The following is a 13,485-nucleotide window of genomic DNA, read 5'->3' on the forward strand; positions in this document are numbered from 1 at the left end:
TAGATGGCTTAAAAAGGGCTCGATGGCTCAGGGCTGATGAGAACAAGCAGATTGGCTCGGTTGAAGGAGACAGACGCGGCTCGGTTGAAGGAGGTGGGTGCAACTTGCCTCGGAGCTTGCAAGTCGAGTACGACTCGCGCAGCGACTTGCACACGCAGATGACTCGGGGCTGAAAGGACGGCGTGGGTTGGCAGTTTGGGTCGAGTGCGCGTGCGGCTCGGGAGTAGAGGGTGCTCGATCTTCCAACGACACGACACGCAGCTTGGGTTGCGGCAATCTCCGATGGTCGACGATAGAACGAGGCGACAGTGCTTTGCGACCGACGGAGCGCGGGCGACAGAGGTGAATGAACGGAAGCAAGCACTTGGAACAGTCGACTTGCGAAGGCGACGCGCGGCGACTGCATGGCAGTGGTGGCAGCTTGCGACGGAGGGTAGCGACCGGTGATAGGTCGGCTTGGGTTATCGACGGCAGCGACGGACCTTGCTTAGGATTTGAAAAGTTTGGGATAAGGGTTTTATGGGTATGATGAAGAAGATGAATTAATAGGGCACACAGAACGAGGGTCTATTTGTAATAATAATAATATCACTATATTATTCCTTTTCCTTTTCCAAATAACTCTCTCTTCATTTAAAACCCACATAATCTTCCTTTTTAAACCAATAATTCCACCAATCACATCCACATTTCTCCAAATAAAATCATAAATATCTTTTACTAAATAATAATTATATTTTCCATTATATAATTATTATTTTAAATTCCTTTCTCTCTCTCCACAAAATATCTTTCTCTCAAATACAAATCTCATTGAACAAACAACTTTAAATAAAAAACAAAAACCCAATAGCACCCAAATTAATTCCAATACTAATTAAAATTATACTTAAGATAATTAAAATAAATTATCTTAACTTGGGGTATTACATCTAAATCTAACAAATTTGAAGCACAATGAAATTAATTGGCCTAAATCTGCTAAATTTGATGCAACAATAAATTTAATTGACCTAAATGTGAAGTAACAATAAAAGCAAACAATTAAAAGCACAGTAAACCCAATAACAATAAAAGCACAGTAAACCCAATAACAAAAAAAGCACAGTAAACCCAATTGACCTAAGCCTAGGCCTAACCCTAACAAAATTAAAGTCACCTTAAAATTAATTAACGAAATTACAAAAAAAAAAAACAAAATTGAAAAACTACATCGTTATAATTGATCACACTCTCAAAAGGGAAGGGAAAGGGACAAAATTAAAAAAGAAAGTTACCTTTGAAGACCAATTTGACAGAATAGTTTTCCTTAGTTTTTTTTCAACCCTCAAAAGGGAAGGGAAAGAGAGGAAATTAAAAAAAAAAAGTTACCTTTGATAGAATAGTTTCCTTAGCTTTTTTTGACCCTTCCAATTGATTTCAAACGTGCCCTCCAAAAAAATCCTCCTTTGTTTTTATAGTGGAGAAGGTGGGAGTGAGAGAGAAAATTGGGTTAGTTAAGAGAAAATAGGAAAGCGACTGATATTCATTTTTTTGGTTTTGTTTTTGTTTTTTAAAAAGAAAAAGTTAAATTCAAATTCAAATCTAACTTTCAAAATAAAATAAAAATAAATAAAAATAAAGTAAATAAATAAAATAAAATAATAAATAAAGGAAAAAAACGAAGTCTGATATTCATTGGATCAAAAAATATTTCTTGTAGACAAAGATAATCAATTGAATTTTGCACTTTAATTTTCTAAGCAAAATATATCTTGCATACTAATTAAACAATCAAGAGCAAATTAAAAGATTGTTTCATAGAGATCACATGGAATTGAATTCGTTGTTGAACAAAAATTAAAGAATCAACATGCTAAATTAGAAGAAAAATTGAAGAAACTCTCAAATAAATTGAATACCCATGATCCTTTTACCTCTTAGAAGATTACCTCTCAGTTGGAATAAAAGATTGATGGAATATCTTGCTGGAATTTTTTCTCCATTGAAATAAAAGATTGCCGGAATATTTTTGAGAGAAAAAATGACAAAATGAGAGATGGGAGAGTTATGAAAAAATGATATTTAAAGAGAATTTGGGTGAAAATTGGAGTTGGATTTATGAATGGATCAAATATAACTGAAAATTGATTAAGATTTACGGAAAAATAAGTTTTATATAGAAAAGAAATGAAAATAACCGCTTCATGGGTTTCGAACTCATAACTTCAGAGCCAGGCACACACTCAATTTGAAGGAAAGGAGAGGATTTTCGGAAAGTTGTTATATATTTACAAGATTGCCATTAAAAATATGTGAGAAAAATGATTTGTAGGCTATGAGATTCGAACACAGAACACCAAAGGCGCGCGCATGAGGAGAAGACGACATGTGGCATGCGTAGATTGGCGCGTGAAGTCTTTCAAAAATGGGGAATAAAGGAACACGCTCGGTTGGGATTCGAACTAGTGACCTTGAGGTGTTTTACGCGCATGGAAGTATTGAATCTTTTTGGTTATTTACCAATTGTCTCTTATCTTTGATTTACTCGTTTTTGTTTGTTCAGACTTCGTTTTAAGTGTTTTTCATTGCACTGGGTTCGTAATAAAGTCTAGATTCTAATTCTATATAAAATTATAAATATAATGAATATATGCATGATATAGGTAGAGAGAGCCTAGGCTTTCACGTTTTTGGTAGAGAGAGAAAATGTTGAGAGAAAATTGCTATTGTCATATAATTTTAATTGCATAGAGATAGGGAATTAACAAATTTTGAAATTTAAGGTTCTTTTATTTCGAAGATATTTAAATCACACAAATTTTTTTTTGATAATTAACGACACTTTAAATGTGTCAAGAAAAGTTAAATTGTGTCAATAAAATTGTGTGAATAAATAATTTTCAACGACACAATTGTATCTCACCCCATCTTTTTTATTTTCAACAACACAATATTTTGATTAGTAGTGTCATTAAAACTCATTTTTCTAGTAGCCAGGGGAGGAGAAATCGGAGTGGCTAAGATTCTTCGACTGCAGTCTCTTAGATTGGTGGGTTTGACGCCAGTTCCTTAAACAATGTTTGCTTGTTCGACGGGGTTTGCTTGTTCGACGGTGTAAGATTAGTGGGTTTCACGACAGTCTATTACATTTGGAGATGAGTTATGTTGTTTCTCATTTTTTGGTAGGGAGAGAGAAAAAATGTTTAGCAAATTGTAAAACTCTTTTTGAATGTCGCACGAAGAGGAAATTGGAAAATTTTGAATTTTTAGTTTTTTATTTCAAAATTTATTTAATGACACAAAGAATTTGTCGTTAATTAACGACACTTTAAATGTGTCAAGAAAAAATAAATTGTGACAATAAATTGTGTCAAGAAATAGTGTGTCACTTCTATTTTCAACGACACCTTTTACTCCCACCCTACCCCTTTTTTATTTTTAACGACACAATGCTTTGATTTGTAGTGTTGTTAAAACCCAAATTTGTACTAGTGAAAAGAAGATTTAATGGATTTAAATGAAGAGAGGGCAGAAGATTTCATTTGTAAAAGAATAAAGAAAAAGAAAAGAAAATGATAATAATGTTATATTATTATTAATTTTTCTTTAAAAAGAGCCTCGGGATGCGCGGGTAACTATTCATCTTCTTCTTCCTTATCACAAGAACATCCTAGTGAAACCCTAGTAGCCGCACTTGCTCTGCCTCCCGCCGTTCAGACCGCGACATCCCTTCGTCGACCGTCGTTGAAAGCAACCCGTAATCTGAGCCATTCCTCCAATGCAATCTGAGCCGTTCGTCCAATTAATGCTCCGTTGCTCGCGAACCACCACGAGCATCGCCACACATCGCTTACGTCGCCAGCCATTCTAACCATTCTCCACTCAGTCCCACCGTGCACATCCCCGCCGACGAGCCATCGTCCATCGTCAATCAGTGCATCTTATCGAATTCGAGTTGTTTTTCGTATCAAGCCATATGTCAGTCGCACGTAAATCGCCTGCTAGTCAATCCGTCCATCTGTTGGGTCTATACGTGGGTGCAGTCGCCCAGCCGTACACACAAACTCCAACCTATGCAAGCCGTATCTGTGCCATTCTAGCCTCAGCTCGAGCCGTGCCTGAGCCACCCTGTCTTCCAAGCCGAGCCACATTGTCTTCCAAGCCAAGCTGCCAGTCTTAATTTTGGTCCTTTTTCTCACCTATTTTTGTAAGTTTTGGTAAGTTGATTGAGTTTTTGGCATACCTAACAAGAATTAATTTTGGACCATAATTAATTTAATTTTGGATTAAATTGGTTAGATTTTAATTGGAAGTTAAGTTGTGGAATTTTTCCCAATCAAGGATAATTTGAGTTCGACCTCAACTTTGGGTAAGTTGAATCAACTGGATTTTTGGATCTTTAAGCAACTGCTAATTAAGTTATTGAACTTAGCTATTTACGCTTACTGTTTAGGATTTATTCTTGGAAAGCTTGACCTTGCTGTCAGGATTACATTTGGTTAAGCTAATCTCCAGGTAAGAGATTCTCCTACCAGACTTTCAAACTGAAGTAAGAGCTTGCATGAAATTTTCCATTATGCATTGATGTAGCTAAGATGTATAATGAGTTTATGTTATGATGACTGATAGTCAGGACAAAGTTTATGTTTATGGTAACTGATAGTTATGACATGGTAGTATGTTGATGATGCTATTTGGTGATGTTGATGTTTATGCATGAAATATTAATCTCATGATTAAGGATGCTATGATTAATATTCATGCCATGTTTATGATGTTATGTTATGTTACATGCTATGGATAGGGTGCACTGTTAGCTTTATTTATTAGAGTCGCATCCACATGGATGTCCCTCGGGTTCACCACCTTTTTATGACTATGTAGTCCGACGGGATCTCTAGTCCAGTATGAGATGATATGTTTATGAGTGGTTCGACAGGATCACTCACAACCCGATTGTCTTAGTGTTCTTTCGAGTTCACTCAAGATTAGTTTTGTCCTAGATGTTCCTTGTGTTCACCGAAGACTAGTTTTGTCCTAGATGTTCCTTTGGGTTCATCGAAGACCAGATATGTTCCTACAGAAGCACAGATTGAGTGTGTTCGGGAATGTGCCAGTTTAGGAGTACCACTTTACAGGACTCTAATAAAAAGTTAATAGTCACCTAGGGGGACTAGTAGTGGGTCCCTTACCGAGTATATTTTTATACTCACTCTCTTACGTTTAATTTTTCAGGTAGAGGTAGAGGTAAGGGTAGAGGAAAGCTGGCGAATGACAATTGACCGTGGCGTGCCATAGCGAAACACTTTTGCTTATGCCTTATGTTATTAGTTTTTGATTTCAGTATTTATGCACTTTTATTTTTATTCTTTGAAACTAGATAGGACTCGAGCTAAGAATTTATTTATTTAGATTTATTTCTACTTAGATAAATCTAACCATTACCTAAACCCATCTCATGCACGTATCAGTTTAGGAATCTCGAAGGGCACCATGACAAAGGATGCACGTATCAGTCTAGTGATCCCAGATCATGCACGTATCAGTCTAGTGATCCCGAAGGATGCACGTATCAGTCTAGTGATCCCGGAGGATGCACGTATCAGTCTAATGATCCCAGAGGATGCACGTATCAGTTTAGGAATCTCGAAGGGCACCATGCCTGTAAGGTACCCTAAACCCATAGATAAAGCTAACCATTACCCCTCAGTCCATACTAAATCGTCTACAACAGTCACATCACAATATTGTTCAACTAGTAGTTAAGTTTATAAGCTTAGTCAGTCAGACAGTTTAGGTTTAGTCTACAGTCTCATATATCACTATACAAATATCCAATCCACACAAGACTGTTACATTGCCTAAATCCAGTCAACGAGTCAAATAATAACTTTGTAAGTTCACTTGACAATCACTTTATCTCAGTCCAAACCCTAGCACAACTACAAGTAATCTATATTGTGCATAACGTCCATATTATGCATAATGTCCATATTCAGTCTACAGCACAGTCCATCAGCGAAAACACAACTTACACATGAGGTCTCGAACCCTTAGTCCATCAATGACATAACTTAATAATATGCAGCCCAACAACATAATTCAGCTATACATAACATCAAGATTTTCTCATTCCAGCGACCTCACTATTTCAGTTAACAGCACGACACAATAATATAACTATATTACACAGAACATCCGGGCATTCCTACTCCATCAGCAGAACAACCTATTCACATCTATATATGTATAAGCTACAATCATATCACCTTTCACCAATCAAGGGTGCATACTAGTTATGTTTTCTAAATCTCATTGATGTTATATCATCAATGAATAACAAATCATTTAGGTTGATTCATTTGGACGTTGACTTGAACAAGGATTGTAGCTACATCTCAGGTAAGGGATTTCTTACTACTGGACCCCAAACCGAGATGGAAAACATACTAACTCATATGAAGATTAAACAATAGCGACTGTACTGAATTGATTGATGCATGTATGCCTAGAAAACATCACTAGTATGCACTCTTGACTGATTAAAGGTGACATGATTGTTGGTTGTAGCTTATATATATATATATATATATATAGATGTGAATTGGTTGTTCTGCTGATGGAGTACGGATGCCCAGGTGTTCTGTGTAATATAGTTATATTATTGAGTTAGGTTGATTGACTAAGGGTTCGAGACCTCATGTGTAAGTTGTGCATTTGTTGATGGACTGTATTGTAGTCTAAATATGGACGTTATGCATAACACAAATTACTTGTAGTTGTGCTAGGTTTTGACTAAGTGATTGTCCGGTGAATTTACAAAGTGATGATTTGATTCGTTGACTGAATTTAGGTAATGTAACAGTACTGTGTGGATTGGATATATGTTTAGTGACTGATGAGACTGTTGACTAAACCTAAACTGTCTGACTGACTAAACTTATAAATTGAGTCGTTAGCTTGAACGATATCGTGATGTGACTATTTAGACAATTTAGTATGGACTAAGGGATACCGATTAGCTTTATCTATGGGGTAGTGTACCTTACAGGCATGGTGCCCTTCGAGATTCCTAAACTGATACGTGCATGATCTGGGATCACTAGACTGATACGTGCATCCTTCGGGATCACTAGACTGATATGTGTATCCTCCGGTATCACTAGACTAATATGTGTATCCTTCGGGATCACTAGACTGATATGTGTATCCTTCGGGATCACTAGACTAATATGTGTATGCGATGGGATGGCTAGACTGATATGTGTATCCTTTAGGATCATTAGACTAATTGATGTGTGAGTTCTACGGAACCAGTAGACTGTTTATGTAGGGTACCCTTTAATAGGAAGCTAACTGTTATCACCGTAATGGGCCCAGTAGTGGTTCCCTTACTGGGTATATTTTTATACTCACTCTTTTACTTTAACTTTTTTAGGCAAAGGTAACTCGAGGGGCAGACCAACGGGAGGTAAGAAGAATGCGTGAAGGCCATATGGACATGTCTAGTTTTTTATGCTTCTGCTAAATGTATTTGTTATTTCTGTTTCTTTTTAATTATTAAATAGAGTTATGGTTAGAACAATTGTTCTTCTGTTTCGTTTTGATGACTTCATAGATTATGTTTTGGAACTTTTGGAAAGTGATTTAAAATAGGGCCCGAAATTGCTTTTCTTATACATTGAAGGTTTTTAATGAATCGTAAACATGTCATTTTATGAGTTTGCGTGTTTTAGTGTCGAGTCTTAGCAGTAAGTAGTAACCTCAACTTAGTACGAAAAGTTGGGTCGCTACAGTTGGTGTCAGAGCTTAAGTTTTAGATTATGTAGACTGACTTACAATGTGAGTCTGTGTTTTGTGTTCCTATGACTAAACGATCCTTTGCCACTCATCAGGTACGCTTTCATGAAATTATATGTATAACTCTATATTTATGACCTTGCTTAAGTTAAATTGTGAAGTAAATTATTGTACGAGACTAAAGGAGTCATTAGAGGTTTTTAGGAAAATGCCACCAACGAGAGGTGCTTGAAAAGGTCGAGGAAGAGGAGCAGAGTGTGTTTAACCTGAAGTGCAACCTGTAGCTCAAGCTACTGACCCTGTTGCACCAGTCACTCATGCAAACCTCGCTACTATGGAGCAGAGGTTCAGGGATTTGATTATGCAGATGCGGGAGTCGCAGCAGCTTGCCCCGCCAGCTTCTGCTCAGGCTCTAGTCGTACCCTAGAGCGTGTCGGACCAGTTATCGGCAGAGTCTAAACATTTGAGAGATTTCTGAAAATAAAACCCTATGACATTCGACAGGTCTTTGAAGGACTCCACGAAGGCTCAGATGTGGTTGTTTTTTGTGGAGACCATATTTTGGTATATGGAGTGCCCTGATGATCAGAAAGTTCAGTATGCCGTTTTTATGTTGAAAGATAAAGACATTGGCTGTTGGAAGACGACAGAGAGGATGCTAAGGGGTGACGTGGGTCATATCACTTGGAAACAATCCAAGGTGAGTTTCTATGCGAAATTCTTCTTTGCCAGTTTGCGAGATGCCAAGCGGCAATAGTTTCTAAACCTGAAGTAAGGCGATAGCATAGTGGAACAGTATGATGCAGATTTTGATATGCTGTCCCGCTTTGGTCTTGAGATGATTGCAACTGAAGCTGTCAGAGTCGATAAGTTTGTTAGAGGTCTCAGGCTTGATATCCAGGGTCTCGTTCGAGCCTTTTGACCAGCCATCCATGCTGATGCACTGCGCCTGACAGTGGATTTCAGTTTACAAGAGAGGGCTAATTCGTCTAAGATTGTAGGGAGAGGGTCGACTTCAGGATAGAAAAGGAAGGCTGAGCAGCACCCTATTTCAGTGCCACAGTGGAACTTTAGGTCAAGTGGAGATATTTGTTGTTTCTAGCAGAAACCTTTTGAGGTAGGGGAAGTTGCCAGAGGGAAGCCTTTATGTACCACCTGTGGGAAGCACCATCTGGGTCGTTGTTTGTTGGGGACCAGAACTTGTTTCAAGGGTAAGAAAGAGGGGCATACAGCTGACAGATGCCCGATGAGACTTACCGGGGTTGCACATAATCAGAGAGTAGGTGCTCCATAGCAGGGTAAAGTCTTTGCTACGAATAAGTCTGAGGCTGAGAGAGCAGGCATTGTAGTGATAGGTACGCTTCCAGTGTTGGGGCATTATGCCTTAGTTCCATTTGATTTTGGTTTGTCGTATTCCTTTATCTCTTCTGCAATTGTGTTGCATGCATACTTAGAGGTAGAGCCCTTAGACCATGTTTTATTAGTATCTACTCCTTCTGGAAGAGTATGTTGTCAAAAGAAAAGATAAAGGCATGCCATAGTGAAATAGCAGGTAATGTAAAAGAAGTAACATTGTTAGTTCTGGATATGCACGATTTTGATGTAATTCTGGGTATGGATTGGCTAGCTGCTAACCATGCTAGTATAGATTGTACCCGTAAGGAGGTAGCATTTAACCCTCCCTTGATGGCCAGCTTTAAGTTTAAAGGGGAAGGATCAAGGTCGTTGCCTAAGGAAATCTCAACTATGAAGACCAACAAATTGCTTAACTAGGGAACTTGGAGTATCTTGGCCAGTGTGGTGGATACTAGAGAGGTTGATGTGTCGTTGTCATCGGAACCAGTGGTGAGGGACTATCCGGATGTTTTTCCTCAAGAACTTCCAAGATTACCTCCTCACAGAGAGATCGATTTTGCTATTGAGTTGGAATCTGATACTATTCCTATATCTAAAGCTCCATAAAGAATGGCCCCAGTAGAGTTGAAATCGCTGACAATACAGTTATAGGAGTTGCCTGACAAAGGTTTCATTCGACTGAGTGTGTCTGTCACACCCCCTTACGAACTACCTGCTAGCTTAGACTGAAAGATGGCCTAAAGTCGACAAACAACGCTTTTCTTTACTTCTATCTGTCGACTTTGCTTAAAACTTTAATGTGATGAACTTGCCAATCTAGTATATAAACTATTATACATGCAACAAAACACAGCGGATCCTAGGCTAGTCAAACACATACATGAAGTGTACCTCGAAATTAACTGATTTCACGAGTAAACCTAAAGACACCTTAATCAAAATATAACCAACAAAAATTTACACAACTGTAGCTTCTAAAGCTTATACAAACTGTGAAGTATCTATACATCATAACAAAACAGACTCTATGCCCAACTCGAGACACGTACTGGCAATCGATAACGGAGCTTCAACAGACTAAGGCAGTCTATCAGGCACTGGGATCTCGATCTCTATCTGAAAATGGGTAAAACTTTTACGAATGGGTGAGCTATAAAGCTCATTGAGTGACTAAGTTTAAAACTATAAATTTAAAGATAAGAGCACGTGAAAACTTTACACATATAAATCTATTTATACAAGTCGTAAATGTAAACATTTAGTAGTAAGAATAGCTTTCTCAAATACTCAGCATGGTCGTCACTGAAATCTAGCAAGGCATATCAAGTATATCGAAGCATTTTAACTAACATGACAAATCTACGTTGTGTAGGGTACACCCAGTACAACAACGTTTACAAGCTCTATGATGTAGTGGGGCCCGCCCAACACTCCCATCGTCTTTGTCGTAGTGGGGCCCGCCCAGCACTCACGACAACATCGTTGTTACAGAGTACACTCAACGACAAATCTTCTCGGCCTGCCAACAACCCAACCGAGTATTTGAACTCTAAACATTCTGGTTTTCTAAAGATATACATAACATGTTGCACTAAAGATGACGCTTATGAAAACAAAGCTTAAGAAATAAAATCCTATTTCAAAAACTCTTTGAAATTTCAAAATTTGTTACATAAACTTCAAATGACTTTAACTTCCTCAATACTTAACCAAAATGAGTGTTCTTTATATAAAAATGTTCATTGTGAAGTTCTCTAAAACTTACCTGAAAACATGTAAATCTGATTCCCTATGAATAAACTCATATAACCCTCGAAACAGAACAACTTCCAGAATCACGTGCACACGACCGCTTTAACTTGGCCCTACAATTTAACTTATTTTTAGTCATTTTTGGTTCATGATTTATTCATGAAAATATTGTAGTAAATTGAATAAGCTTTCCAAACATACAAAATAGAGATCCTAACTCCACCGGTACACTCTGAAATACAAGAAAAACCAGTGACCTCCTGATTTCGCGTGAAAACCAACTGCCCTGTTTTCTTCATCAGAAAGCACCCAATGAATATCAGAATTTGCTCCAACTTTCTTTATAAAATTTGTTTTAAAATGAGTTAAATTTCAGTAAATGTAAACCTCACCTCTTAATTCCTTTTGAAGAGTTCAAACTGAATTAAAAACCAGTGATGTGCAGAATGAACCCAGATTCAGCCATGGACACACTTTGCTTGAGTTCTCATTCTCTTCTTCAACCTCAAAATTCTAGTAAAATTCATCTTCTTCTTCCTTCCAAGCTCTCTCTTAAATTTTCTCTGTAAGTTGAAGAAGGAAAAATGAAAGATGGATGAGAACTTTTTCTTCATAAACTTTGGTGGTGAAGGGAAGAGAAGAAGAAGAAAAGAAAAAATGAAATTTTCTTTTTTTTTTTTTTTCTTTCCTTTTATCCTTTCTTTTCTTTCTTTTCCTATTTTACTTAATAAAACCATTAAATATATAAATATATATATATATATATATATATATATATATATATATATATTTACACTTAATTTCCATTTTTTTCCAGAATTAAAGAAGTTTAACCAAGAAAATATCGAGTTACAACTTACCTTCCCCTTAGAAAATTTCGTCCTCGAAATTTAGAATGTCCTTAGCTGAAAAGTATCGGGTATCTCTTCTTCATCTAATCTTCCGGTTCTCAAGTTGCCTCTAAAACTCCATCATGTCTCCACAAAACCTTTATGAGTGCAGTCGTTTTGTTTCTCAAAACTTGTTCCTTTCTGTCGAGAATCTGAATTGGTTCTTCAACATAACTCAAATCTTCTTTTAATTCAACTGGTTGCTCTTGCAACACATGTGATGGATCTAGTATATATTTTCTTAACATGGATACATGGAAAACATCATGTATTCGTGCAAGTTCTATTGGCAACTCAAGTCTGTACGCTATTGGTCCTACTCGTTCCGTTATCTGATATGGCCTAACATATCTAGGACTTAACTTACCTTTTCTTCCGAAACGAATAACACCTCGCCATGGAGATAAATTGAAGAAAACTTGATCTCCAACTTAGAATTCTAGGTTTCTTCGTCACTTATCCGCATAACTTTTCTGCCAATCTTGGGCTATCCTCAGTTTTTCTCTCATTAACTTAATATTGTTTGTCGTAATTTGAACCAACTCAGGACCTACTAACTTCCGCTCTCCCACTTCATTCCAGCACACAAGAGTTCTGCATGGTCTCCCGTATAAGGCTTCATATGGTTCCATACTGATACTAGACTGATAGCTATTATTATAAGCAAACTCCATAAGTGGCAAGTGAGTATCCCAACTTCCTTTAAGTTAAAGGACACATGCTCTCAACATGTCCTCTAAAGTTTGGATGGTCCTCTTCGAATGACCATCTGTTTGGGGATGAAATGATGTACTAAACCTTAGCCCTATTCCTATTGCTTTCTATAAACTAGGCCAAAATTTAGAAGTAAACCTCAGATCCCTATCTGAAACTATGGACACTGGTACTCCATACTGACTCATAATCTTATCGACATATAATCTAGCTAGCTGGTCTAACGTAGATATCACTTTAACCGGTATAAATCGTGCCATCTTGGTGAGTCTGTCTACTATTACCCATATACCATCATGTCCACTGGATGTACGAGGTAATCCAAACAGAAAATCCATAGTAATATGCTCCCATTTCCACTCTGGCACTGGCAAAGGATTAGGAAATCCTCGTGACCTCTGTCTTACTGGTTTAACCTATTGACACATCAAACATCTATCAACATATTCAGCTATCTGTTGCTTCATTCCAGGCCACCAATAAGTCTTCTTTAAAGTTCTGTACATCTTCGTGCTACCTAGATGCATAGCATAACCTGAACTGTGAGCTTCTTCTAGAATAGCATTCTTAAGCTCACTGATATTCAGAACACATAATATTCCCTATTTAACAATGGCTCCATCTGTTCTCAGCTCAAACTCCACCTCTAAGCCTTTCTTGGATTTTGCAAGCTTCTTCTATAAATTACTGTCCTCTGACTGTCTTCTTACAATCTTAGTTACTAGAGAAGACCGAACCTAAAATTGAGCTAAGAGACTTCCTGAATCCTCTATAGTTACTACTGTCTAGGAACTTCTTAACTCATTCAACAAAGCTACTCGAATACCACACAAGGTACTCTTCAGAAGTCTTTACTTCTTATTTAATGCATCCGCTACTACGTTAGCCTTACCTAGATGATACTCTATAGTACAATCATAATCTTTAATCAGTTCTAGCCATCGCCTTTGTCTCAGATTTAGCTCTTTCTAATAAAAAATATACTTCAGAC

The 13,485-nt window shown here is 37.4% G+C and overlaps 1 protein-coding gene across 1 annotated transcript in view; it reads right to left on the reverse strand.

Moving 5' to 3' along the window:
- Positions 1–13,096: 13,096 nt before the first annotated feature.
- LOC127149555 (uncharacterized) overlaps positions 13,097–13,485 on the reverse strand; it is a 28,619-nt gene continuing 28,230 nt past the window's right edge. Inside the window, exon 3 of the mRNA XM_051085337.1 lies at positions 13,097–13,138. Coding sequence (XP_050941294.1) covers positions 13,097–13,138 — 42 coding nt within the window. The remainder of the gene's footprint in view (positions 13,139–13,485) is intronic.

This window comes from Cucumis melo, chromosome 5 (genome assembly GCF_025177605.1).
Source record: "Cucumis melo cultivar AY chromosome 5, USDA_Cmelo_AY_1.0, whole genome shotgun sequence".
Taxonomy (NCBI): Eukaryota; Viridiplantae; Streptophyta; class Magnoliopsida; order Cucurbitales; family Cucurbitaceae; genus Cucumis; species Cucumis melo.